This window comes from Ochotona princeps, chromosome 3 (genome assembly GCF_030435755.1).
Source record: "Ochotona princeps isolate mOchPri1 chromosome 3, mOchPri1.hap1, whole genome shotgun sequence".
Classification (NCBI taxonomy): domain Eukaryota; kingdom Metazoa; phylum Chordata; class Mammalia; order Lagomorpha; family Ochotonidae; genus Ochotona; species Ochotona princeps.
Window position 1 is genome coordinate 25,138,369 of NC_080834.1, and position 27,219 is coordinate 25,165,587.

The 27,219-nt window shown below is 56.9% G+C and overlaps 1 protein-coding gene across 3 annotated transcripts; it reads left to right on the top strand.

Moving 5' to 3' along the window:
• The first annotated feature begins 588 nt into the window (after window positions 1-588).
• On the top strand, window positions 589-26,903 carry LSS (lanosterol synthase). Of its 3 annotated transcripts, XM_058661526.1 has the most exons (22): window positions 589-668; window positions 743-911; window positions 3,787-3,925; window positions 5,747-5,855; window positions 6,109-6,230; window positions 7,598-7,694; window positions 10,994-11,129; window positions 11,467-11,575; window positions 11,872-11,990; window positions 13,282-13,379; window positions 13,771-13,798; window positions 14,846-14,902; window positions 16,331-16,402; window positions 17,009-17,059; window positions 17,626-17,775; window positions 17,963-18,059; window positions 18,532-18,637; window positions 21,945-22,010; window positions 23,359-23,439; window positions 24,083-24,253; window positions 24,620-24,698; window positions 25,897-26,903. In XM_058661526.1, exons 1-22 carry the CDS (start codon window positions 655-657, stop codon window positions 26,026-26,028), a joined length of 2,202 nt encoding a protein of 733 aa, XP_058517509.1. In that variant the 5' UTR covers window positions 589-654; the 3' UTR covers window positions 26,029-26,903. The 3 variants fall into 3 exon arrangements, 2 of the variants coding, with proteins under 2 accessions (XP_058517509.1, XP_058517511.1); XR_009245144.1 differs by lacking the exon at window positions 18,532-18,637 and having other exon boundaries at window positions 25,897-25,955; XM_058661528.1 differs by lacking the exon at window positions 17,626-17,775.
• The last annotated feature ends 316 nt before the right edge of the window (window positions 26,904-27,219 follow it).

Below are 27,219 nucleotides of genomic sequence, written 5' to 3' on the forward strand. Positions count from 1 at the left end.
TAGGACCCGCCCACCCAGCCATGCCCGCACCTTTACATCACACAGTCCCGCCCACAGACTCATACCACACGGGCCCCGCCCCACCCCACAGACTCCGCCTATAGCTCCGCCCACAGCCTCACGATCCACACAGGCCCCCTCCCACAGCCCACACAGGCCTCGCCCACGCTGCCACGCCCACGCCCACACCTTTACTTCACACGGTCCCGCCGACAGACTCCTACCACACGGGCCCCGACCACACACCTACAGACTCCGCCCGCAGCCTCAAGGTCCACAGGTCCCGCCTACAGCCCCACACTTCACACAGGCCCCGCCCACAGCCTCACCCTCCACACAGACCCCGCCCACAGCCCACACAGGCCCCTCCTACAGCCCACACAGGCTCCGCCCGTTCATCCGCAGGCTTCTTGCGACCCCGCTCCCACGCCGTGGGCCCCGCCCACCTCCCCATGGAGCGCCGCACGCTCAGCCACTGCGCGGCGCCGGCCCGTTTGATTGGCGTCGGGATTGGCTCCGCGGACATCGGCTCACCCGGCTCCGCCCGTCGGCCGAGGCGCGCGCCTGCGCAGTGGCGGCCTGGGCCGGGGATCCTGGCGGCTCTGGGTCGCTGGTGGACGGTGGAGTGCGAGGGGCGCCGGCAGGGCCGCGGTCATGACGGAGGGCACGTGAGTCCGGGCGGCCGGGCGCCGGGGTCGGGCCGGGCGGCTAGGGGCGCGCTCACCGGGGCTCTGTCCGCCAGGTGTCTGCGACGTCGAGGGGGCCCTTACAAGACGGAGCCCGCCACGGACCTGAGCCGCTGGCGCCTCAGCAATGAGCTGGGCCGGCAAACGTGGAAGTTTTTTGCGGACGAGGAGACCCCGGACCGCGCGCAGACCGCTCTGGAGGCGCACTCCGTGGGGTTGGACACGGTGAGTGACCGGGAGGGAGTAGGTCCGTGGGGTTGGACACGGTGAGTGACCGGGAGGGAGTAGGTCCGTGGGGTTGGACACGGTGAGTGACCGGGAGGGACGAGGTCCGTGGGCTGGACACGGTGAGTGACCGGGAGGGATGAGGTCCGTGGGCTTGACACAGTGAGTGACCGGGAGGGACGAGTCCGTGGGCTGGACACGGTGAGTGACCGGGAGGGAGTAGGTCCGTGGGCTTGACACAGTGAGTGACCGGGAGGGACGAGTCCGTGGGCTGGACACGGTGAGTGACCGGGAGGGAGTAGGTCCGTGGACTGGACACGGTGAGTGACCGGAGGGATGAGGTCCGTGGGCTGGACACGGTGAGTGACCGGGAGGGACGAGGTCCGTGGACTTGACACGGTGAGTGACCGGAGGGAGGAGGTCCATGGGCTGGACACGGTGAGTGACCGGGAGGGACGAGGTCCGTGGACTTGACACGGTGAGTGACCGAGAGGGACGAGGTCTGTGGACTTGACACGGTGAGTGACCTGGAGGGAGTAGGTCCTTGGGCTGGACACGGTGAGTGACCGGGAGGGACGAGGTCTGTGGACTTGACACGGTGAGTGACCGGGAGGGAGTAGGTCCGTGGGCTGGACACGGTGAGTGACCGGGAGAGAGTAGGTCTTTGGGCTTGACACGGTGAGTGACCTGGAGGGACGAGTCCGTGGGCTGGACACAGTGAGTGACCGGGAGGGAGCGGGGGAGGTCCTTGGGCTGGACACGGTGAGTGACCGGGAGGGACTCTCTGTGGGGCTGGTCACTGAGTGTGACCAGGAGGGGAATTCTGTGCATGGTGAATTCTGGGCATGGTGAGTGACCAGAAGGTCGTGCTCCATGGGGCTGGACACCATGAATGACTGGGAGGGAGCTCTCTGTGGGTCAGACGCCGTGAGCAAGCAGGACGGACAGTATGAGTGCTGCCCGTGCCCAGGCTCCCGGCTTCAGCTTCCCTCTGTGAGTGCAGCTCCTGAGCAGGGGTGCGGGCCATTGTCATTCTTTTGACAAAAGGAAGTTTCTGAGGTGGTGTGGTGAGCTCATGGTGCAGTGTGGGCAGCATCTCCTTGGCGTCATCAGTACTGCACGCCATGTTCTGCTTTTATTTTGTTTTATTTTTAAATACTTATTTATTTTTATTGGAAAGGCAGATACACCGAGAGGAAGATCTTCCGTCCGGTGGTTCACTCCCCAAGCAGCCACAATGGCTGGAGCTGAGCCTATCCAAAGCCAGGAGCCAGGAGTCTCCTCCGGGTCTTCCATGTGGGTGCAGGGTCCCAAGGCTCTGGGCCGTCCTTGACTGCTTTCCCAGGCCACAAGCAGAGAGCTGGATGGGAAGTGGAGCTGCTGGGATTAGAACCGGCGACCGTATGGGATCCCGGCGGGTTCAAGGCGAGGACTTTAGCCACTATGCTATCACACCGGGCCCTTTGCTTTTATTTTCACTTTATCTAGCGGCATGTAGAGATCCCCTGCCCGCCCTCCTCCTGGTCACTCCTCTGATGCCCAGCCAGGCCATGCCAGCTGGTGCTCCTTCCCTGTGTTCCCCATGTGGTGACAGGGACCGGCCACTGGAGCCTCTGCTGCATCCCAGGGTGCACCTTGAGAGGAAGGGAGGCAGGCACTGCCACCTGGGACACAGGCCGCCCAAGCTGCTCCTGGTCTGGGCAGGCCCCCCAAAGCTGTGTGCTGTGGGGAAAATGGGGCAAGTTGGCAGACATGTTAGCCAACACATAAACTCTGGAACTATCTTTACCATGGACTGAAAAAGGTTAAAGATTATTTGAAAGACGTAGGAGGGCCCGACACAGTGGTCCAGCTCTCTGCCTGTGGCCTGGGAAAGCAGTCAAGGATGGCCCAAAGCCTTGGGACTCTGCACCCATGTGGGAGACCTGGAAGAGCTCCAGGAGCTCCTGGCTCCTGGCTTCTGATCAGCCCAGCACCGGCCGTGTGGTCACTTGGGGAGTGAATCATCGGATGGAAGATCTTCCTCTCTGTGTGTCAGACTTTGCAATAAAAATAAATAAATCTTTAAAAAAAAAAGAAATGAAAGAGGAGACGGAGACATGGAGAGAGACCTTCCATCCACTGGTTCACTCCGCAAGCAGCTGCAGCATATGGCGTAGGGGTAGGCCAAAGCCTGGCACTTCGTCCAGCTCTGCCCTGGTGTGGCGGGGGGCCCAGACCTGGGCCATCTTGTGCTGCTCTCCCAGGCCACTGGAAGGCGGGATCAGAAATGCAGCACCCTTGAGGGCTGCTGGCTTCCCAGATGTCAGCTGTATCCAGGCCCCACAAGCCCCACTTGGGAGGTTCTGATCAAAGCAGTTGAAGCTTTCATCTTGATGCTATACATGTTTAAAGCAGTTTTCATTGTTACTGTTATTTTCCATGATAAGGCTTTGCAGGTATAGGAATTCCCCCTTTTCCCTCCCCGTCTCCCTTCCCTGTTTTGCACCCACCATTTTCCCTGTATTATTCCAGTCATATAGTCCCTTAGTAACAGTGACCAGTTCAACATTCTGGTATTTAAGTGAACAAGTATAAACATGTGCTCGTCGTGGATCATGGGAAGGTGCAGGCGCACTGCCGTGTGCATCTACTCCCAGTACCTGGGTTTCCTGCCTTTGTCATATTATAAATTGAAAATTATTTTAATTTTAAGGCAAAAAGATGGGGAGATATCTTTGATCCACTGGTCACTCCCCAGATGTCCCCACAGCCAGGGCTGGACCAGTCAAGCTGGGAGCTAGGAAGATGTGTTTGCCTTTTGGTGTCAGTGCGAATGATGAGGGCCCCTCTTGAGGGATATCAGACATCTAACCTGATCTTGTTTCCTTTGCAGAAGAGTTACTTCAAGGACTTGCCCAAAGCCTACACAGCCCTCCAGGGAGCTCTGAATGGAATAACATTCTACGTGGGACTGCAGGCTGAGGATGGACACTGGGCGGGGGATTACGGAGGCCCGCTATTCCTCCTGCCAGGTAGGCCTGCTTCTTGACGTCAGGGCATGGCTGCCCTGGTCCAGCCTGGGCCCCTGATGAGACAAGTGAAGGTTCAAAGGGCTGGGGAAGGGCACAGCTGGCCCTGCCCAGTTCAGGGAGTATTTCCCTGGGGTGTAGGTGTGGGAACTTGGGGCTGGACACTGAGCACAGAGTGAACGGGAACTCTAGTGCAGGGCCCAGCCTAGGCAAGTCTGCTGTGTACACAGTGTGTTCTCATATATATTTGAAAGCAGGCAGAGAGTGAGACTGTGTATCCGCTGGGTCACTCCCTAATGTCTCCACAGCCAGGCTGGGCCTGGGGAAATCCAGGAACGCAAACTGCGTCCAGGTCTCCCATAGCTGAGCTGCCACCTGCCCCCTCCCAGGTGTGTGAGCAGGGAGGTGGATGGGAAGTGGAGCAGTGGGGACTCTGAGCTGGCCCTCTGTTGTGGGGTGTGGCATCACAAATGACTACCTTGAAGTCTTGAGTGATTGTGTGACAGCTCTCCCCAGGACCTGTCTTGTACCAGACATGTGGGTGCAGGGTTGGGGGCACTGGCCTGGAGAGGGCTGGAGTGGCAGGTGGCCTGAGGGCACCAGGCCTGGGAAGGCCCAAATTGAAAGGTTCTTTGTCGGTCTCATCACATGTTTGCAGGTAACTCGGGTCCCAGCCAGTGGAAATCCTTGGAGTATTTCTCTCCCAGCTGTTGGTGAAGCAGCCCCTATAGTCTCCCTGCCAGTCTTTTCTTTCCTTCTTTTTTTTAATTAAAAAACTGTAGGTAGTTTTAATAAAGTCACTTCCAGAATATAATATTGTTGTAAAACCAATACAATGCACTCTAAAATAATTTTTATATTGAGCCAAAGAAATCTTTTTGTAACAGCACATACATAGTCACTCTTTCTTGTTGTTTTAAAAGATTTTATTTATTTATTTATTTTATTGGAAAGACAGATTTACAGAGAAGGAGAGACAAAGATCTTCCATCTACTGGTTCACTCCCCAGATGACTACAGTGACCAGAGCTGAGCCACTCCAAAGCTAGGAGGCAGGAGCTTCTTCTGGGTCTCCCACATGGGTGCAGGGTCCCAAGGCTTTGGGCCGTGCTCGACTGCTTTCCCAGGCTACAAGCAGGAGCTGGATTGAAAGTGGAGCATCGGGCCCATTGCAGCGACCTAGTGACTAAAGTCCTTTCCTTGCACACACCAGGATCCCATATGAGCGCTGTTTCTAATCCCAGTGGCCCCACTTCCCATCCAGCTCCCTGCTTGTGGCCTGGGAAAGCAGTCGAGGACGGTCCAAAGCCTTGGGTTCCTACACCTGCGTGGGAGACCTGGAAGACCTCCTGGCTTTGGATCAGTGCAGCTCTGGCTGTTGTGGTTACTTGGGGAGTGAATTACTGGATGGAAGATCTTCTCTGTGTCTCCTTCTCTATATGTATCTAACTTTGCCGTAAAAATAAAATAAATCTTTAAAAAAAAAAAAAGGAAAGTGGGATATCTAGGACTCGAACTGGCAGCTGTATGGGATGCTGATGCTGGCAGGTGGAGGACTAGCCAGTTGAGCTGTCTTGTCAGCACCAACCCCACTGATCCTAAATACAGGCTTTGCTATGACTTCAGGGCACCCTGGGGAGACCTCCCCAAGTTGCCAGGCAGTGTTTGGGAACTCGGTGTGGCCAGTGAGCTCCCTTTGCGTCAAAAGGAATGACCTTCCTGGGCTTGAGGCCTTGTGAGGCGGACCTCTGCGTGCAAGCCCGGGTGGGGGCCTCCCTGGGCTTAGCACTGCCAGGGGCCTGGACTATCTTTCCTGCCACACAGGCCTACTGATCACATGCTACACGGCACGCATCCCTCTGCCAGCCGGCTACGGAGAAGAGATTGTGCGGTACCTGCGGTCGGTGCAGCTCCCTGATGGCGGCTGGGGCCTGTGAGTGACCTGCCCGGGTCACGTGTGTGTTCTCCATAGGAGCTCTCCAGGGGAGGCTGTGGGCCTCGGGGTAGGGAGAGAGCCAAGAAGGGTGGTGTCCACTGCCCAGTGGCCACGGGGAGTGAGTGACCACCCTGCAGAATGGCCGCCTGTGCCCCTCTGTCAGTGTCTTCCTTCCGGAAGGAACGGGCTGCAGCTGTCGCTCTGCCTCTTGGTCGTGACGGCTGTGGCTTTCCCTCGGTCTGCCCCGTAGGCACATCGAAGACAAGTCCACAGTGTTTGGGACTGCGCTCAACTACGTGTCCCTCAGAATCCTGGGCGTCGGGCCCGATGATCCTGACCTCGTACGAGCCCGGAACATTCTTCACAAGAAAGGTACGCCCCCTGCGCGTCCCACTCCAGAGTGCCAGGGTCTGGTCCCTTTACCCCGTCCTCCCTCTAGCCCCCTGCTAATGCTGACCACGGGGGACAGTGGGATCTCAGGTGGTTGGGTTCCTGGGCCGGGATCCCAGCTCCTCATCTCCTGCTAGTCTTTGCAGGGGCTTCGGGAGTAAACTAGCAGGTGGGAGCTCTTGCTGTTTGTTTGTCTTTACCTCTGTGCCTCTCAGAAATCCTCACACAGATGAAATGTACCAAACAAGTCTTTTATTGCTTCCATTTAAGGATTTGTATAGCCTGTGTGTAAGGGAGAGTGCCAGGGAGACAGCAGTTGTCCAGGCCAGGCTGCAGTCAAGCCAGGAAGTCTGAATGGTTTCCCATGCAGATAACAGGCACCTACCTCGACATCTGCCACCTCCGAGTCAGCAGGAAGCTGGTCAGAATCAGAGTAGCCAGGATTCATGCAGCCACTGATGCAGGCTGTGGGCACCCCAGGTGGCAGCTTGACCCACTGGGCCATGGATCTGTCCTGGGAAGCAAATTAAAGATGGTGGGCACACTTGGGCCTTGCTCGCTGAGGCCGCAGAAAGCCACCCAGGCACAGGCTTAGGCAGCAGGACCTGCCCTCACACAGCTCCTGCCCTGGCCGGTAGCCCGGAAGGCCTGCGCTTCTGTGCTCTGAGGGGCGCGTCAGGCTGCGCCTTGCTCTGCCCTCACCGCCTGCCCCTCGCTTCATGCAGTGACCTCCTGTCAGCTGCACCCTCCCTGTCTGCTTCCCTGTGCCTGGTGGCCTCTATTTGTTCCTTAAATGTCATTTCTTCAGAGGTCTCTGGGCTGCCAGGCCAGGTAACGTGCTTGTCACAGCTTCTCACGAGACCCTGTGCTCTCTCTGTCGATACTGTGTGTCCACCTTCTGGGTCCCTGACAGCCCTTCACACCCTGCAGCTGCTTTGTGGAGGGAGGGTCCCGAGCTGTGCTTTGTGCCTGAGGGTTCCTGGGGATTTGCTGACTTGCACATGCTTGGGGATGCGGCAGAGCTGCCTGTGAGGGCGTGGGGTGTGTCACTGGGTCCCTCTTGAGCCTGGACTGGGCTGACCACCAAGAGAGGGTCACATGGCACAGCTTAAGCTGGATCCAAGATAGACAAGGGAGGTACCCTTCTCCCTGGTACCCTTTCTGGGTGCAGGCTAACTGGCCGCCTCCCTCTCGCAAGCTCTGAAATGCCCCTGTCCACCTGGGGCCACCTTCCTGTGCTGCTCCTGGGCACAGGACTGCATGCCCTTTTTGGCTTGGGAGTGCGCTGTCCAGAGCAGCTCTGCTGTACTGCACTGCGGAGGCCGGTGACAGGCCACTTCTCTCCCCAGGGGGTGCTGCAGCCATCCCCTCCTGGGGCAAGTTCTGGCTGGCTGTCCTGAATGTCTACAGCTGGGAAGGCCTCAACACCCTGTTCCCGGAGATGTGGTAAGCATGCCCATTGGCCAGGGCCGCACGGTCTCTGCTGGCTGTTCCCAGGAGGGGCAAGTGTGCAGGTTAGTTTCCTGACAGAGGCCTTGCTCGAGCTGTTGTCCTGTAGACATGGAAAGGGTCTTAATAGCTGGACAGGAGGGAAGAGAGGACGGGGGACCCCACTGGATGGGGCCTGTGTTGATGCCGCAGACCCCTGGCCTGGTCTCGTGGGAACTGAGGCTTCGTGTGGAGGTGAGTGTTAGTGAAACCTTGGCAGGCAGGACTCCCTCTGTTGCTTTGGGATTTTTTTTGTTTGTTTTTCTTCTTTTTTTTTTTTTTTATGATTGCTTATTTGAAAGGCAGAATTAGACAGAAAGGGAGAAATATCTTTCATCCTCTGGTTCATTCCAAAGAAGCAAGGAGCCTCACCTGGGTCTCCCACATGGGCACAGGGACCCAAGCCGTGCTCGTGTCTTCCCAGGCCACGAGCAGGGAACTGGGTCAGAAGTGGAGCAGCCAGGACTTGAACTGGCGCCCAGGCCTATGACGTCACAGAGCTGGCCTCTGTGGCCGTGAGGCGACCCAGATGTCAGTTGGCCCATGAATACGTTAGCCTGGACAGTTTTTTTTTACCTGTATAAATTTATTTTATTTTTGATGATGTTTACAAAGTTGAGAAGGGTGCATGCCGATGTGGACCACTGATTGGAGTGAGAAAGGAGACTTTTTTTTTTTTTAAAGCAGAATCGTACGGTTTAAGTTTCTGCAAAATCAACTGTAATTCTTTGTTCTCTGATGTCTGTCCTCAGCATCTCCTAACATTTTGGAAGCAGAGAAGCTGTGCCCAGCTCAGCTTGGCATCCTGTACTTCCCGCTGGATGATGCTGAAGGGGCAGTGTGGGGCAAGCCAGTGCGTATGGCTCCCCAGGACCAGGCCTGGCCAGCTGTAACATTCCTAAAGCTCACAGGGAAAGGTGTTTTGTTTTTTTTTTTCAGATTTATTTGTTTTTATTGGAAAGGCAGATTTTACAGAGAGGAGAGACAGAGAGATCTTGCATCCACTGATTCACTCCCCAAGTTGCTACAATACCTGGAACTGAGCCAACCCAAAGCCAGGAGCCAGGAACCTCTTCCGGGTCTCCCATGCAGGTGTAGGGTCCCAAAGCTTTGGGGTATCCTGGACTATTTCCCCAGGCCACAAGCAAGGAGCTGGATGGGAACCGGTGCCCATAAGGGATCCTGGGGTGTGCAAGGCAAGGACTTTAGCCACTAGGCTACCACGCAGGGCCCAGGAGATTTTGTGTTTTTTTTTTTTTTTAAAAGATTATCTGTGATGTTGGCATCCCATATGGGCGCTGATTTGTGTTCTAGCTGTTCCGCTTCTGATCCAGCTCCCTGGTGCCAGAGGCCAGCTCCAGCTGAGTTCGGAGCTCGAGAAGGGTGTGTGGAATTGGCGATAAAGAAAGACACGGACACTGTCCCTTGGTGCCCTGTCTTAACAGCTCAAGAAGAAGCTGCCCTTTGTATTTACTTAGACACATCACAAACCCCTGCACAAACATTCGATTTTACTATATTTAACTTCAGAACTAAGCCAGTATGCACAGATGTTCAATTAAATAATTTTTACTTCACGGGCAACCAGGTGCTCTTAAAGATAATTCTTTAAGTTACTGTAATCAGTTTCTTCAAAGCAAGCCATGATTCATTCCTCAGAAGTAGCCACTGGGCGACAGCCAGGACTCCAAGGCCAAGGCACATGCGCTTACTTGCTAATCAGTAATCCATTCCCACTACATTTTCTTTTCACAACTTCTGTATCATTTGATGGGAGCAATACATTAAAAGGGAAAAAACATAAAGATCCAAGACAAAAAGTTTCTTTTTTTTTTTTAAAGATTTATTCATTTTATTACAGCCAGATATACACAGAGGAGGAGAGACAGGGAGGAATATCTTCCGTCCGATGATTCACTCCCCAAGTGAGCCGCAACGGGCCTATGCGCGCTGATCCGAAGCCGGGAACCTGGAACCTCTTTCGGGTCTCCCACAAGGGTGCAGTGTCCCAATGCATTGGGCCGTCCTCAGCTGCCTTCCCAGGCCACAAGCAGGGAGCTGGATGGGAAGTGGAGCTCCCGGGATCAGAACCGGCGCCCATATGAGATCCCAGGGCTTTCAAGGCGAGGACTTTAGCCACTAGGCCATGCCGCCGGGCCCCAAGACAAAAAGTTTCAAACATTAAATCCCCCTACAACTGCAAACTCTACAACCCCATAAACAAACAATTATTATTATTATTTTAGATTTATTTTATTTTTATTACAAAGTCAGATATACTGAGAGGAGGAGAGATAGAGAGGAAGTGGAGCTGCCGGGATTAGAACCTGCGGCCATATGGGATCAAGGCGAGGACCTTAGCCACCAGGCCACGCTGCCGAGCCCAAACAAACAATTATTAAAAGCATATCTCTATGATATTAATCAAATCACCCTATAATTCCTCTAATTAAGGAATTATAAAAGCGATTAAAACAGCTACATTTTCTGTGCTCTAGAGAGTTCCAAAGACAGGCTAACCTTCAGGATCATAATAACTATATGTTTTGCCATAGCAGTCTCAGCTCCTACTCCCATCACTTTCATTCGTTTGTAGGATACTTACCAAGCCATTTCCCAGAAGGCATGCTATATGTCTGGACCAGATTCCAGGGCAATGAGTAGGAACACAGAAAGGTGTCCAGAAATGACATGGGCTTAATTGTACTCCTATGTGCAGTTAAAGGCCCACTCACCAAGACATTATCAATAACATTAACTCTCAAGCTCACATTGGTTGCAAAAGCCATCTCACAGGGGCAAACAATGCCTTAATAGATTACAGAATTCTTACTGGGGTGGTTGAGTATCCATGCAAAAAAGGGGGTGAGACTGCATTGAAGTGGTTGGAGAGACATCTGCCAGGCCTTGCCATACAGCTGGAAGCTCCTCTAGGTCCTAGCAACAGGGAAGCTGTTCTCTTCATACCTTCGTGTCATCTACACCCACTGCACGGACCCCAGCTCCTTGGTAATGTACCTGGGGAAGGATCAGAGGATGACCCAGGTGCTTGGGTCCCTGACCCATGTGGAAGACTTGGCAGGAAGCTGCTGGCTCCTGTCTGGCCCAGTCTTTATCATTGTGGCCACTTGGATGGAAGATTCTTTGTCTCCTCTCTATATAACTCTGCCTTCCAAATAAAAGGCCCTATACCTTGATGCTGGCTGGGGAGACAGGCTAGAGTCTGAGGTGTCCTGCTGACCCATGCCGTCCTGCAGGCTGTTTCCCACCTGGATGCCCGCACACCCCTCCACGCTGTGGTGCCACTGCCGGCAAGTCTACCTGCCCATGAGTTACTGCTATGCCACCCGACTGAGCGCCTCTGAGGACCCACTGATCTTGAGCCTGCGTCAGGTAAGCCCCAGCTGTGGGACCTGGCCTAGGGAGGCGACACACAGTCTCAGGGCTGGGGAGCCTGTGCCCTGCCTCTGCTCCCCTGTTAACAAATGCCCGAAGGGGGTCAGGTGCAGCAGTGCCCAGGGCCAAGTATGCCAGGTGCCCCAACTCCAGCACGGTCTGCCCCACTCTGGCCATAGTGCCCTTGGCAGTGAGCCTGACAGCAGTGCTCTGCCTGTGAGGTGGTGCCGGGAGCTCTCGGCCCTGATCTGGCCAGGGTGGCCTGTCTTTCCTGCCATCCCCTGGGCTTCCCCTCTTGGCCCTACCTGTGGCTCAGGTGCTCCCCAACCCCCAGGAGCTGTATGTGGAGGACTATGCCAGCATCAACTGGCCAGCACAGAGGAACAACGTGGCCCCAGATGAACTGTACACGCCGCACAGCTGGCTGCTCCATGTGGCGTATGGTGGGTGTTCCTGAGGGGGTTATCCTGGGTCTGTGCAGTGTGGCCATGCCTTAGTCACTCTCTTATGCTCACTCTGCAGTTGGCAGTGAGCTGGTTAGTAGACAGAGTTGCCTCTCAGAGCGCATCCCAGCAGATGCCAGGATAGGTGGTGGGGGAATCAGTGGAGGGGAGCATGGCAGGACAGTGTGGGCAGTGGGAGGAGAGGAGCAGGGACCCAGGCACTGTGTCATGTCAGGGTTCCAGGCTGAGTCCAGGGTCTCGGCGTCACAGCCTCCAATGGCCCCTGCCCCTTGCAGTGGTCCTCAACCTGTACGAGAGCTACCATTGCAGCAGCCTGCGACAGCGTGCCGTCCGCGAGCTGTACGACCACATCGTCGCTGATGACCGCTTCACCAAGTGCATCAGCATTGGCCCGGTCAGTGCCCTACCCTGGGCAGCCCCTGGGCAGGGACTGAGGCACAGCCCCAAACTGACTCCTTCGCCAGGAGCTTGACCCGACCTATACCACCCCATCCTGTCCCTGCGCTCTGACCTCAACAGCTTGCTCAGTGCTGGGTCCTGTCTGGTGCTATGCAGTGGGCATGAGGCTACTCCTGAACCCTACTGGGTCATCTTCTACGGCCCCAAGGGGATAGAGGAACCCATGGGTGGGCCTGGCGGAGACTTCACCTGATTCTGTATGCTCCCATCCCCACACCTGCACACTCCTGATTGTGTGTGTCCCCATCCCCACACCAGCACACACTCCTGATTGTGTGCCCCCATCCCCACACCTGCACACACTCCTGATTGTGTGTGCCCCATCCCCACACCAGCACACACTCCTGATTGTGTGTGCCCATCCCACACCTGCACACTCTCCTGATTGTGTGCCCCTATCCCCACACCTACACACTCCTGATTGTGTGTGCCCCCACCCCCACACCTGCACACTCCTGATTGTGTGTGCCCCATCCCCACACCTGCACACTCTCCTGATTGTGTGTGCCCCCATCCCCACACCTGCACACTCTCCTGATTGTGTGTGCCCCCATCCCCACACCTGCACACACTCCTGATTGTGTGTGTCCCCATCCCCACACCTGCACACACTCCTGATTGTGTGTGCCCCCATCCCCACACCTGCACACACTCCTGATTGTGTGTGTCCCCATCCCACACCTGCACACACTCCTGATTGTGTGTGCCCCCATCCCCACACCTGCACACACTCCTGATTGTGTGCCCCCATCCCACACCCGCACACACTCCTGATTGTGTGTGCTCCCATCCCCACACCTGCACACACTCCTGATTGTGTGTGCCCCCAACTCCACACCTGCACACACTCCTGATTGTGTGTCTCCATCCCCACACCTGCACTCTCCTGATTGTGCCCCCATCCCCACACCTGCACACTCCTGATTGTGTGTGCCCCCATCCCCACACCTGCACACACTCCTGATTGTGTGTGCCCCCATCCCCACACCTGCACACTCCTGATTGTGTGTGTCCCCATCCCCACACCTGCACACACTCCTGATTGTGTGTGCCCCCAACTCCACACCTGCACACACTCCTGATTGTGTGTGTCTCCATCCCCACACCTGCACACACTCCTGATTGTGCCCCCGTCCCCACACCTGCACACTCTCCTGATTGTGTGTGCCCCCATCCCCACACCTGCACACAGTCCTGATTGTGTGTACTAACTCCCTTTTGTGCAGATCTCAAAAACCATCAACATGCTGGTGCGCTGGTTTGTGGATGGGCCCACCTCCCCTGCCTTCCAGGAACACGTGTCCCGGATCCCAGACTACCTCTGGTGAGTGAGGCTGGGTGCTGACCGCAGACACAGGCCTGACACTGCAGAGGGACTCCAGGGTGTGACACCAGGAGCCAGGAAGAACGTTAGGGGTTAGGAAACGACTGTGGGAGACTGGCCACCTGGCAGGACTTCGGGTCCATTTGGGAGAAGGAGGGCAGCTTCAGGTTAGTGGGTGTTGGGCTTGTGGACAGGAAAGCTTGTCTGCCTTGGAGCACCACTGAGGGGCTCACAGATCGCAGCACGTGAGGTCCTTCCCCAACTGCTGGACATACATTGGCAGGGGCACCTCTGAGTGCCTGTGCCTCCGGGCGGCACCCGTGCTGCGAGCCCAGGCCTCTGGATCTGGGGCTCCTCCTTGTCCCTAACGTGAGCTTTCTTGTCCCCACAGGTTGGGCCTCGATGGCATGAAGATGCAGGTGAGGGCCATGGGCCAGGCTGTTCCCCTGTGGGACTGCAACCCTCTTGGCTTGGCTCAGACACAATTGACAGCTCTTGCTGTGAGCTCTGCACCCTGTTGCAATCTCTTGTACATACGAGGCTCTGAGCTGGTCCTTCGTACGCTGTGAGATCTATGGCAGGATGATGGGCTGCTGAGGTCCATCTGTGGCCTCCTGTTCGCTCTCAGGACTGGGCCCCTTCTCACAGTAGCCCCAGAGCCTGGCTCCTGCTTTCTTGCTATGGCAGCATGGCTGTGACTACCAAGGCCTCTGAGCGATCATATGGTGACTGTCCCAGCAAGCTCCAACATCAGGCTTGCCTTCTGCAGCCACAGCAAAGACAGTGGCAGGGTGTGGGCAACCCAGGACCAGTGTGAGATTGAGTCCTGAGGTGGGAACACACACAGCCTCCCAGGGAGAGGAGGAGGCTGTGCCCAAGCTGGAGCTGCCTCCTGAGCGTGCTGCTCTGGTATGTGTCGGGACTCCTGCGTGGTCCTCACAGAGGCTGAGCTGGCCACAGCAGCCTCTGTCCCTTTCACTGGGTCCCATGCTCCCCATGTGGCTGGCCATGGACCCTGTGGACTGGTGGTTAGGCCCTGAGTGTCATCTGTTGGCGTTTGGTGAGGGTATTTCCTCTGCCCTCCAGGCTCTTTTCTCCCTGGAGTGGTCACCTGTTGTCTGAGCTAAGTATTAGCCTGTCAGCTAGGCTGGGGTGGCACTGGAAGTGGGCAGTCCTAGCCAGAATCTGCAGGCGAGCCTGGGAGTGGGGACTCTGCTGTCTTGGAGGTTAGGGGATTGGTGGTCAGGGCTGCTCTGCCCTGGAGATGCCCCAAACATTGTGGTCCTGGCAGGGGCATCCTGATCTGCTTCCTCACGTCTAGTGCAGCTCCCTGTGGGTCCTTGTCAACTGTGAGAGGTGCTTAGGACTCAGATGGATCAGGACCCCAGGCCCTGTGTGCTGCCAGGGGAATGGGGGCCCAGGCTTCCATGGCAGTGCTGCAATTACAGACCCACTTTGGCACACAGGGTACCAACGGCTCGCAGATCTGGGATACCGCGTTCGCTATCCAGGCTCTGCTGGAGGTATATGGCTCTGTCCTGTGCTCGCTGCCCCTGTGTGTCATCCAGTGTCCACCCCTGTGCTCACTGCCCCTGTGTGTCATCCAGTGTCCACCCCTGTGCTCGCTGCCCCTGTGTGTCATCCAGTGTCCACCCCTGTGCTCACTGCCCCTGTGTGTCATCCAGTGTCTGCCCCTGTGTGTCATCCAGTGTCCACCCCTGTGCTCACTGCCCCTGTGTGTCATCCAGTGTCCACCCCTGTGCTCACTGCCCCTGTGTGTCATCCTGTGTCCACTCCTGTGCTCACTGCCCCTGTGTGTCATCCAGTGTCCACCCCTGTGCTCACTGCCCCTGTGTGTCATCCTGTGTCCACTCCTGTGCTCACTGCCCCTGTGTGTCATCCTGTGTCCACACCTGTGCTCACTGCCCCTGTGTGTCATCCAGTGTCCACCCCTGTGCTCACTGCCCCTGTGTGTCATCCTGTGTCCACTCCTGTGCTCACTGCCCCTGTGTGTCATCCAGTGTCCACCCCTGTGCTCACTGCCCCTGTGTGTCATCCAGTGTCCACCCCTGTGCTCACTGCCCCTGTGTGTCATCCTGTGTCCACTCCTGTGCTCACTGCCCCTGTGTGTCATCCAGTGTCCACCCCTGTGCTCACTGCCCCTGTGTGTCATCCTGTGTCCACTCCTGTGCTCACTGCCCCTGTGTGTCATCCAGTGTCCACCCCTGTGCTTACTTCCCATGTGTGTCATCCAGTGTCCACCCCTGTGCTCACTGCCCCTGTGTGTCATCCAGTGTCCACCCCTGTGCTCACTGCCCCTGTGTGTCATCCTGTGTCCACTCCTGTGCTCACTGCCCCTGTGTGTCATCCAGTGTCCACCCCTGTGCTCACTGCCCCTGTGTGTCATCCTGTGTCCACTCCTGTGCTCACTGCCCCTGTGTGTCATCCTGTGTCCACACCTGTGCTCACTGCCCCTGTGTGTCATCCAGTGTCCACCCCTGTGCTCACTGCCCCTGTGTGTCATCCTGTGTCCACTCCTGTGCTCACTGCCCCTGTGTGTCATCCTGTGTCCACTCCTGTGCTCACTGCCCCTGTGTGTCATCCAGTGTCCACCCCTGTGCTCACTGCCCCTGTGTGTCATCCTGTGTCCACTCCTGTGCTCACTGCCCCTGTGTGTCATCCTGTGTCCACACCTGTGCTCACTTCCCATGTGTGTCATCCAGTGTCCACCCCTGTGCTCACTGCCCCTGTGTGTCATCCAGTGTCCACCCCTGTGCTCACAAACACAGTGGAGCGGGTGCCCCATGGTCAGTTGCTTCTCACTGACTTTTGCTTGTCTCTAAAAGATGAGTGCAACTTGAAGTGGTAGAATGATCCAGATGATTGTGGCTTGGCTTCTGGCTCCGTCAGGGGCAGGACTGGCTCAGTTGTGCTGCCTACTCTGTCCCCAGGCAGGTGCACACCACAGGCCTGAGTTTTCATCCTGCCTGCAGAAGGCGCATGAATTCCTGCGGCTCTCCCAGGTAAGACCTGGCTGGGGGCTCTCTGAGGGGTGGATAGGGGATCAGCATTGGAGCAGGGCTCCCACAGTCCAGATGACCTCCTCGCGGCTCTCCCAGGTGAGACCTGGCTGGGGGCTCTCTGAGGGGTGGATAGGGGATCAGCATTGGAGCAGGGCTCCCACAGTCCGGATGACCTCCTCGCGGCTCTCCCAGGTGAGACCTGGGACGCTCTGAGGAGCGGACAGGGGCTGGGGAGGGTGTCAATGTGAGAGCAAGGTTCCCACACTGGGTGGAAGAGGCCCTGCCTCTGCCTGCTTCACACTGACTCACTTCCTGTCTTAGCGGCTGGGACACACAGAGCCCACCTGAGGGTTTGTGGAAACACGGGGTAGGGTGAGGTTGTACAGGGTAGGGAAGCTGGTGTGGCTGGCTGCTCCAGACCTGTGGGGAGCGCATGGACTGGGTTCAGTCCTTGCCGAGGCAACGTGTTTCCTGCCTGTGGTGGCCTGTGGACTTTGTCAGTGGAGTGTTGTGGCTGCTGTGTCACTCCTGTGGATCTGGGTGCCGTGTGGCAGCCCTGCTAATGACCCCTCTGTCTGCCTCTGCATGTGCTCCTGTGCCACACAGGTCCCAGACAACCCTCCCGACTACCAGAAGTACTACCGCCAGATGAACAAGGTACTGGCAGCTGCCTCGCCCAGCTGAGGTCCTAGCTGTCCTGACATAGGTCTGCAGGGGTCCTCCCTGGCTGCATAGTCTGTGCACACAGGGGCCCTGCTGGGGCAGTGGGGCAGTCACAGTCCGCGGATGCTGGGATGGGGAGGTGAGGCTGGCATGGAGGATAGATGGGCTCCCTGGTGGATGGATGGGCCTGTGCCCTGACCTGCAGGACTGAAGGTGTCACATGGGTCTGTTATGGGTGGTCCCTGGTCATGGATGGTCCTTGTCGTGGGTGATCCCAGTTGTGGGTGGCCCTGGTCGTGGGTGGCCCTGGTCGTGGGTGGTCTTAGTTGTGGGTGGCCCTGGTCGTGGGTGGTCCCAATTGTGGGTTGTCCCAGTTGTGAATGGCCCTGGTCGTGGGTGGTCCCAATTGTGGGTTGTCCCAGTTGTGAATGGCCCTGGTCGTGGGTGGTCCCAGTTGTGGGTGGCCCTGGTTGTGGGTGGTCCCAGTTGTGGGTGGCCCTGGTCGTGGGTGCTCAGGGCTGGGCTCCCTCCTGTCCTTGGTCACAGCTTGTGCCCTGCAGGGCGGCTTCTGCTTCAGCACCCTTGACTGTGGCTGGATCGTTGCCGACTGCACCGCTGAGGCCTTGAAGTCTGTGCTGCTGCTGCAGGAGCAGTGTCCCTTTGTCACCGAGCACATCCCGCGGGAGCGGCTCTGTGATGCTGTAGCTGTGGTGAGAATGTAGTCTTGTTGCCTCTCAATGCTGTGTCCTGGGACATGCGGGCACTCAGGGCCTGGCGTCAGGTGGTTCCCTGGGCCTGCCCCTGCCTGGTGGCCTTAGGTCTGGTCATGTCTCCCAAGCTATCTGGGTCAGTGGGCTCTGGGGTGGTGTTCTCAGGGTGTCCTTCCTCTAATTTTAGCTGCTAAACATGAGAAACTCAGATGGAGGGTTTGCCACCTATGAGACCAAGCGTGGGGGGCATCTTCTGGAGCTGCTGAACCCCTCCGAGGTCTTTGGTGAGTGGTCAGCTGCGATGTGGACACACACCTGGCTCATGTTCCCTCCCCATGGGGCTGTGACTTGGGCACTCCCTCAGACCCTGGGGGTGGCAGGATCCCTGCAAGGCAGGTGGCTCTGGGTCAGTAAGGTCATGTGGGGTGGGCAGCTGCTGTGTGGTCCTAGCCAGCCAGGGAGCTTGGTTCTTGGCCCCCTGGGGTTCTGAGTACCTTCGGGGAGGCATTGGGACCACGGCTGCAGGCAAAGTGTGAGTGTGGCTGCTGTGATTCTACTGGGCAAGGCTGGCTCTTGCTACTCCTTCCCCGCTGTCTTGAGCCTCCACCTTCTGAAATGGGTGCGGCATGGCTACTGGATACCCCTTTGCCATGTGGCCTGAGCCTGTGTCCAGGAGCAGGCTGTACGCAGTGCTGCGGGACAGTGCTGGGCAGCCGGCTCAGGCTCACATGCTGCCATCCTCCCGTTCCTGCACAGGGGACATCATGATCGACTACACCTATGTTGAGTGCACTTCGGCAGTGATGCAGGCGCTGCGGCACTTCCACGGTCAGTTCCCGGACCACAGGCCCTCAGAGATCAGGTGAGGGGCTCAGCCAGGCACTGTGCGGCAATACCTCGGCAGACCCCAAGGTTGATGCCAGGATGAGGGCCGTTTCTGCGTTACTGTAGGTCGTACAGATGTTCTTTTGCTTTTGTTTCAGTTTGGGGGGAATTGTGCCCCCCTTCTAGCTCGATGTCGAGTGCTCACAGCTGCGAGCTGTGGTGCCATCATGCCCTGCCTCTCCTGGCTCGCAGGTCCTCAGCCTGCTGGATTCCAGCCCACACCCCGTGATTGTTCGGTTTTTGTCTCATCGATTTCTGCTTTCTCTCCCCGACCCTCAACCCTCAGCTTGGAGATTTGGTCAAATGGTTTTCAGATTTCTTGTGTTTTAAGATGCATTTGAGGTGTCACTCAGGTGAAAATGGTTTTAGGGGACGTGTGTAGTGATCCCAGAGGTTAAGCCTACACTTGGTATACTGCATCCTGTGTCTGAGTGTTTCTTTCTTGGTGGTGGTGTTTTTTTTTTTTTTTTTTTTTATGATTTATTTATTTATTTGGAAGTCAGAGTTACAGAAAGAGAGGAAGAGAGAGAGAGAGGGGCCTTCATTTGGTTGGTTTTCTCTGCAGGTGGACACAGTGACTGGGGCTGGACCAGACTGAAGCCAGGAGCTTCTTTCTGTGTCTCCATGTGGGTACAGGGGCCCAGGGACCTGGGCTGTTGTCCTCTGCTTTCCCAGGCCATGTTGAGGGAGCTAGATCAGAAGCGGAGCAGCTGGAACACTAGCTAGTGTTGGGATGCTGGCATTGAAGGTGTCAGCTTTTCATGCTGTGCTGCGGCACCCACCACATGCCCCCATTTCTGATCTGGGAAGCAGCAGGTGATGGCCCCAGTGTGTGGGTTCCTGTCCCTCTGGGCTTCTGGCTGCTGGCTGCACTACGTGGTTGTCTGCCAGTCACCCAGGTCATGTTCCACTTGGCCCTTCCCTGGCCTCCAGCTGTTCCCCGCCATGCAACTGCATGATTATCTTCTCTTCATGGCAGTTGTTGTAAAGCCACCATAATGGGAAGCTCTGTTCTCTGCCAAGTGCAAAGCAGAAATTAATCTGCCCTTTGCCACCCTGAGAAGCCTCTGTGGTCGCTGTGCAACATCCCAACAGTGCCGTGTACTGCTTCCACCATGCCGGCAGCAAGGGGACTCGGCTTTGGGGCTCCTGCCAGCATGGGTTGTCATGGCTGCAGGGGCCTCATTATACTTGGGGTGGAGCCTTTGTTCTTCCTAGGTGGTCATTGTTGCCCCCAGTTCTCCCCACAGGCAGTATCTCTTGTTGACCATCATGTGGGCTTGGGGTTGGCTGCCTCTATGGATGCTGACCCACCTACTGACAGCTGAGTCATCCAGCCCCGTCTGGTTGCCTCCCTGCCCATGGGTTGGGGTGGTGGTGACCCCACCTGACGCAGGGACACACCCACTAACCCCTACTAGGGAGGACACGGTGGGCAGCCGCTCCATCCTGGGCTCTCCTTGGCCTTAGCTCAAGTATTTAGCCTTTCCCTCTGTGTGTTTCCTGTCTGTTTCCTTGTGTGTTGGCTTAGGTCCATGCCAATTTTTTGAGAAATATATTTATTTGAAGACCGAGAATCTCCCATCTTACAGTTCACTGTTCTGCAAACCAATGGCAAGGGCTGGGCCAGGCTGAAGCCAGGAGCCAAGAAGTCCAGGCAAGACTTCCACCTGCATGGCCAGGCCCCCCGCCCCTGACAGCAAGCTGGAGTCAGGAGCCGGAAGTGGAGCCGGCTCTCTGACAGTGAGTGATAAGTGATTTGAGAAGGTGTCTGCCACACCCTGCTACTTCATTCATTCATGTACTTGTTAACTCTTGAGCCTTCTTGCATGCTGGCAGGTGATATTCTTGTACCACTTACAGATGGAGAGCCTCTGGGCAGGTGTGTGAGGGGCCCAGAGGTCAAATTGGGTCTCCCCAGCCGCTGTGGTGTGACTGGGTCTGGGGAGGGCCGTGGGGGTGACTGCTGGGCCTTGTGCTGGGAGCAGTCCTGTTTGGTGAGCTGACAGCAGACTCCTCCACTTGTATCCCAGCGGCAGTGAGTGTGGGTTCATGGCATTTGATGTTGCCCACCTTTCCAGCAGACAAGCAGTGGCTCCGTGTGGATGTAGTATTAGCGTCTTATTGCATCCTTCTTTGCTGCATTTATAACACTTTTGCTTGAGGTAAGATCTTTGGCTCCTGTTTTAATTAGGAGTGAGTTTGTTTTTTTTTCCCCCTGGTCCTGTTGAATTCTGCTTTACATACCCACTCTTTTGCAGAGGTTTCCAGCTAAGCTGAATGGTTTTTTCTTTCTGTTGAAGATTTTCTTTTCTTTTTCTTTTTTTTTTTTTTTTAAGATTTATTTATTGATTTTTACAAAGTCAGATATACAGAGAGGAGGAGAGACAGAGAGGAAGATCTTCCGTCCAATGATTCACTCCCCAAGTGAGCGCAGCGGCCAATGCTGAGCCGATCCGAAGTCGGGAACCAGGAACCTCTTCCGGGTCTTCCACGCGGGTGCAGGGTCCCAGTCCTCAACTGCTAGGCCACGCCACTGGGCCCTGTCGAAGATTTTCATGTTAATGAAGTCCTGTTAGTGTTTTCCTGTCCTGAGTCTCAATTGCTGGTACTGCATTTGAAGTTCCTGCCAAGCCTTCTGTGCCTAGACTGTCTTGGGATACATCGTAGGAATTTGGTTTTATTGAACAGCAATTGTCTATGTGTAAGATTTCTGTACTTACTTTGAAACAGTTACACGGGGAGGGAGAAACAGACCTCCCATCTGCTGGTTCACTCCCCAGCCGGCCTCCCCTGCAAGAGTGGGTCAGATCCAATCCTCAGTCAGGCTACCCTCCTCTGCTTTCCCAGGGGCGTTAGCAGAAGCGGAGCAGCCGGGACTCAAACCGGCACCCATATGGGATGCCAGCATTGCAGGCAGCGGCTTTGCTTAGTACACCACAGCACCTGTGCTTGAGGAGCTTTCGTTTTATAGTTTTGTTTCACACTTTGGTCTGTTGTTTGAGTTGATTTTGAGGAGTGCATCTCAGTATGTGAGATTGATCCTGCTGGGCTATCCCATGGCACAGCCTGGCTCTTCCGCCATGTGTCAATGCCCTCTGCTGTGCAGGCAGCTTCTGGGCCCCAGTGAGGCTCACTGCTCGTGGGAACTGTAGGAGCCACAATGTAGACCCTCCCTTCTCTATTCTGACCCTAGTTGCTCTGTCTATTCTCTCGAGTTCACGGAGTGGGTGTAGGTGGCCAGAGCAGGTTCACAGGGCCCAACCATCATCTATCTGTTCCAGGGAGACTTTGCAGCAGGGCCTGGAGTACTGCCGGAAAACGCAGAGGCCTGATGGCTCCTGGGAGGGGTGAGTGCAGCTGGCATGGCACAGGTGCAGGTGCAGAGGTGGGTGTGTCCTCACACACCATTCACGGGAATCCTGGCGTGGTCTGCCCTCACACACTGCCCACAGGATGCTGGGGTGGTCTGCCCTCACACACTGCCCATAGGATCCTGGGGTGGTCTGCCCTTACACACTGCCCACAGGGATCTTGGGGTGGGTGTGCCCTCACACACTGCCCATAGGATCCTGGGGTGGTCTGCCCTCACAACTGCCCACAGGGATCCTGGGGTGGGTGTGCCCTCACACACTGCCCACAGGGATCCTGGGGTGGTCTGTCCTCACACACTGCCCACAGGGATCCTGGGGTGGTCTGCCCTCACACACTGCCCACAGGGATACTGGGGTGGTCTGTCCTCACGCACTGCCCACAGGGATCCTGGGGTGGTCTGCCCTCACACACTGTCCACAGGGATCCTGGGGTGGGTGTGCCCTCATACACTGCCCACAGGGATCCTGGGGGAGTCTGTCCTCACACACTGTCCACAGGATGCTGGGGTGGTCTGCCCTCACACACTGCCCACAGGGATCCTGGGGTGGTCTGTTCTCACGCACTGCCCACAGGGATCCTGGGGTGGTCTTCCCTCACACACTGCCCACAGGGATCCTGGGGTGGGTGTGCCCTCATACACTGCCCACAGGGATCCTGGGGTGGTCTATCCTGACACACTGCCCACAGGGATCCTGGGGTGGTCTGCCCTCACACACCATCCACAGGGATCCTGGGGTGGTCTGCCCTCACACACTGCCCACAGGGATCCTGGGGTGGTCTGCCCTCACACACTGTCCACAGGGATCCTGGGGTGGGTGTGCCCTCACACACTGCCCACAGGGATCCTGGGGTGGGTGTGCCCTCACACACTGCCCACAGGGATCCTGGGGTGGTCTGCCCTCACACACTGCCCATAGGATCCTGGGGTGGGTGTGCCCTCACACACTGTCCATAGGATCCTGGGGTGGTCTGCCCTCACACACTGCCCACAGGGATCCTGGGGTGGGTGTGCCCTCACACACTGCCCACAGGGATCCTGGGGTGAGTGTGTCCTCACACACACTCTACAGGGATTCTGGGCATGGGTGTGCATGATGGCTGAGTCCAGTCTGCCGTAAAGGGTCTGGCAGTGCTGTGTGTGGGTGACGTTGATAGCATGGCAGTGGGTTGACAGGAGTGTAAGCGCCGTGTTGAAATGCTCTGACTGTTTGCTGCAGTCGAGCCTGGTGTGTGCTGGACGGTGTCTTGGAACCCCGGCCACTCCATTGTCTGACTGTGCTCTGCTTGGCAGTAGCCGGGCTTAGACTGTCTCCTGTCTCACAGCTCCTGGGGCGTCTGTTTTACCTACGGCACCTGGTTTGGCCTGGAAGCTTTCGCCTGCATGGGGCAGAGATACCAGGAGGGGTGAGTGCACCTGCCTGTTCCAGCAGGAGTACGAGGGGTTACCAGGAAGCATGAGTTGGCCTGCCCATTCCAGCTTGGGGTTCTTGGGTGGTCTTAATGAGTAGTGGGGAACAGTGAGGAAAGATCAGAAAGTGTCAAGACTCCTGGGATTTTTCTGTGGAGCTTCATTGCTCCTACCACTCTTTGAGTAGGAGGGGGTAAGGTCCTAAGACACCAAGGGGGCCAGGACACAGGGAAGAGGCCTTAGGACTCATTTGTGTCCAGCTGCCTAAGCTTTGCATGAGAAATGGGTGTGTGTGGGCGCACGGTTTCCCAGAGATGTGATACCTGAGACCCTGGATTGCCAGGCCCCTAGTGTGACTGAAGGAGTGATGTGGTCCAGGACCTCCCAGGCCACAGTGAGACTGTGAGGGAGTGGTCTGGTCCAGGCCCCAGTGTGACTGTGAGGGAGTGGTCTGGTCCAGGACAGTGTGACTATGAGGGAGTGGTCTGGTCCAGGACAGTGTGACTGTGAGGGAGTGGTCTGGTCCAGGACAGTGTGACTGTGAGGGAGTGGTCTGGTGCAGGACAGTGTGACTGTGAGGGAGTGGTCTGGTCCAGGAGCATCACTGAGTGACATCACCCTATGTCTTCATGCCTGCAGATCTGCCTGCCCAGAGGTCTCCCTGGCCTGTGATTTCCTGCTGTCCCAGCAGATGGCTGATGGAGGTTGGGGGGAGGACTTTGAGTCCTGTGAACAGCGTCGTTATGTTCAGAGTGCCCAGTCACAGATCCACAACACGTGCTGGGCCCTCATGGGGCTGATGGCTGTCAGGTAGGGCAGCAGGACCCTACCTGCGGGCTGCGGGGAGGAGTGACAACACAGATGGGTCTGTGGGCAAGAGGGAAGAGCTGCATAGGTCGGAGCCCAGCTTCTGCCTCTGGTCACCTGCTAGCCTGGTGGCACAGGCACCAGAAGGAAGCTGATTCCTGGGCTCGGTGTGCATATCTGTCTCCTCTTGCCCTGAGAGTGGAGATGTGTGTATGTGTGCTCACAACCTGTGTTTGTGCTCATAGCTTGTGTATGTGTGTGTGCTCGCAGCCCATGTGTGTATGTGTCCTCAAAAACCATGTGCAGGCTCACAGCCCATGTGTATATGTGTACTTACAGCTGGCTGTGTGTCTGTCTCCTCTTCCCCAGGCATCCTGATGTGGCTGCCCAGGAGAGAGGAATTCGGTGTCTGCTTTCGAAGCAGCTTCCTAATGGTGACTGGCCCCAGGTATGCTGGAGGGACACAGGCCCAGTGCTGACTTCAGTCCTGCACAGGCATTTCCTTCCTTGTGTCTGTCGCTCTGCGACTGTGTAACCTGCCATTGTTGGCGTGTGTGGGTGCTGGGTCTGGGACAGTGGATTATGCTCACCTCAGTGGTCCCAGGAAGCCTTTAAAGGACCCTCCGATGTGGCCTCTGATGTGTTTGTGAGTGGGGTTCCCTCCCTTGGGTCCCAGGTGGCAGTCATTGATGTGGCTGGCAGGGTCTGGGGCAGGTGAGGATCTACACTTGGAGAGGCTATGTCCAGGTGAGGATCTGCCCCAGGAGGGGCTGTGTCCAGGTGAGGGTCTACACTCAGATGGGCTGGTGCAGGTGCGGGTCTACACTCAGAGAGGCTGTGTCCAAGTGAGGGTCTGCCCCAGGAGGGGCTGTGTCCAGGTGAGGGTCTACACTCAGATGGGCTGGTGCAGGTGCGGGTCTACACTCAGAGAGGCTGTGTCCAAGTGAGGGTCTGCCCCAGGAGGGCTGTGTCCAGGTGAGGGTCTACACTCAGAGGGGCTGGTGCAGGTGCGGGTCTACACTCGGAGAGGCTGTGTCCAAGTGAGGGTCTGCCCCAGGAGGGGCTGCAGCAGGTGAAGGTCTACACTCAGAGGGGCTGGAGCAGGTGCGGGTCTACACTCGGAGAGGGTATATCTAGGTGAGGGTCTATACCAGGAAGGGCTGTGTCCAGGTGATGGTCTATACTAGGAAGGGCTGGGATAGGTGAGGGTCTATACCTGGAGGTTCTGGTGCAGGTGAGGGTCTACACTCAGAGGGACTGTGTCCAGATGAGGGTCTGCCCCAAGAAGGGCTGTGTGCAGGTGAGGGTCTATACTAGGAGGGGCTAGAGTAGGTGAGGGTCTATACCTGGAGGGGCTGGTCCAGGTGAGGGTCTGCCCAGGAGTACTGTTTCCAGGTGAGGATCTACACTCGGAGAGGCTATGTCCAGGTGAGGATCTGCCCCAGGAGGGCTGTGTCCAGGTGAGGGTCTGTCCCAAGAGGTACTATTTGCCAGGGTGGTGGTCTGTCATAGGTGAGGACTCTGAATTTGGCTGGAGCCGAGGGGTTCGCTTGCTGGCAGCCTCCTACACCTTGCTGCCTGAGCTGTGGGTGCAGGCATGGCCTCTGACCCCTACTGAGGCTTCTGTTCCTGTCCCGCCCCTTCAGGAGAACATCTCTGGGGTCTTCAACAAGTCCTGCGCCATCAGCTACACCAGCTACAGGAACGTCTTCCCCATCTGGGCCCTCGGTCGCTTCTCCCGCTTGTACCCCGAGAGAACACTTGCTGGGAGCACTTAGAGAGGTGGTGGATCAGACAAGCTCCATGCGAGGCCAGTGTGTGCTCTGGGTGGTGGGGACCCCTGTAACTCTGACAGCCCCATCCCACATTCTCACCTGTGCAGCTGAGAGCCTGGGTCCTGGGCCAGGGCAGGATGAGGCCAGGGCTGGTGGCTTTACACAAGTGGTTTCTCCTTAGCCCAGCACAGCTCTGAGCACAGCTCGGCTACTGGTACGTCTGGGACATGGAAGAGGCGCTGCACGCTCTGCCACCACTGGGCCTGCGTCCTCTGGGGCCTGTGGGTTTCAGGCCAGCTGCCCCTGGGCTTCTGTCTGTCAGGCTGATGGACACCTAGGGTCCTAGGACAGGTGGATGGGGCTGTGTGCTCCTGAGAGCAACCTGGGTCTCCTGCGTGTCCTGAGGCTGTGCTATGGGGACCAAGTCTGGCCATGGACGCAGCCCTGACCTCTGTTGGATGGTTTTTGGTGTGGTTCAGTCATTCTGAGGTGCCTGTAGCCACCTGGTGAGGCCTGGCACCCAGGGCATGCCCAGCTGCTGCCAGCCCTCCTACCTGAGTGAGACATGGGCACATAATGGACAGCTTCTTTGGAGAGTCTCTGGGTCCTGTGTGGCTTCTGCCCCATGGGCCACACCCATGGGTCATAGGCAGAGGACAGAGTTGGGTCCCAGCCCTTCCTTTGTCTGCCCAAGCAGCTCACTGGCTGTCACCTAGCCATGAAGTTGGGATGGGCACGTTAAGCTGGGGTTTCTAAACAGCAGTGCCCTGCTGCCCTGTCCTGTCATCACTCCAGGCCACCAGCTACCCCCACCTCCTGGCCTGGCAGCTCGCCACTGTCCTCCCGCATAGCCCTGGGGAGCCAAGCCCGGAGGCTCTGTGACCAGTCACTCTTGTCCAGAACCCTCCAGGGACTTCCCGCAGTTCCCGTGCAGGGTCCAGGGCCCTCGGCAGCCTGGCTGTCCTGCTGGGCTTCCAGCGGCTGCCCCACCAGGGCCTGTAGCCTGAGCTGTTCCCTTGCTGGCCTCGCCCTGTCCCTGTCCAGCGCTCGCCCCCTGCTTCAGCCCATACAGCAAGTGACTGGAGTGTCAGCCCTGCCTGACACTTTACAACCAGCATTTAATAATCATTCCTTTAAAACCCTTGGATTTAGCCACGCAGTGTCTCCCCTTGGGCAGCCCCAAGCCTGCAGTGC

Bases quoted from the DNA above. Each gene is read 5' to 3' on its own strand.
- LSS (XM_058661526.1), top strand. The intron at 18,060-18,531 runs GTGAGTGGTCAG...GTTCCTGCACAG, and splicing joins GAACCCCTCCGAGGTCTTTG to GGGACATCATGATCGACTAC. The intron at 23,440-24,082 runs GTGAGTGCACCT...TCATGCCTGCAG, and splicing joins GGGCAGAGATACCAGGAGGG to ATCTGCCTGCCCAGAGGTCT.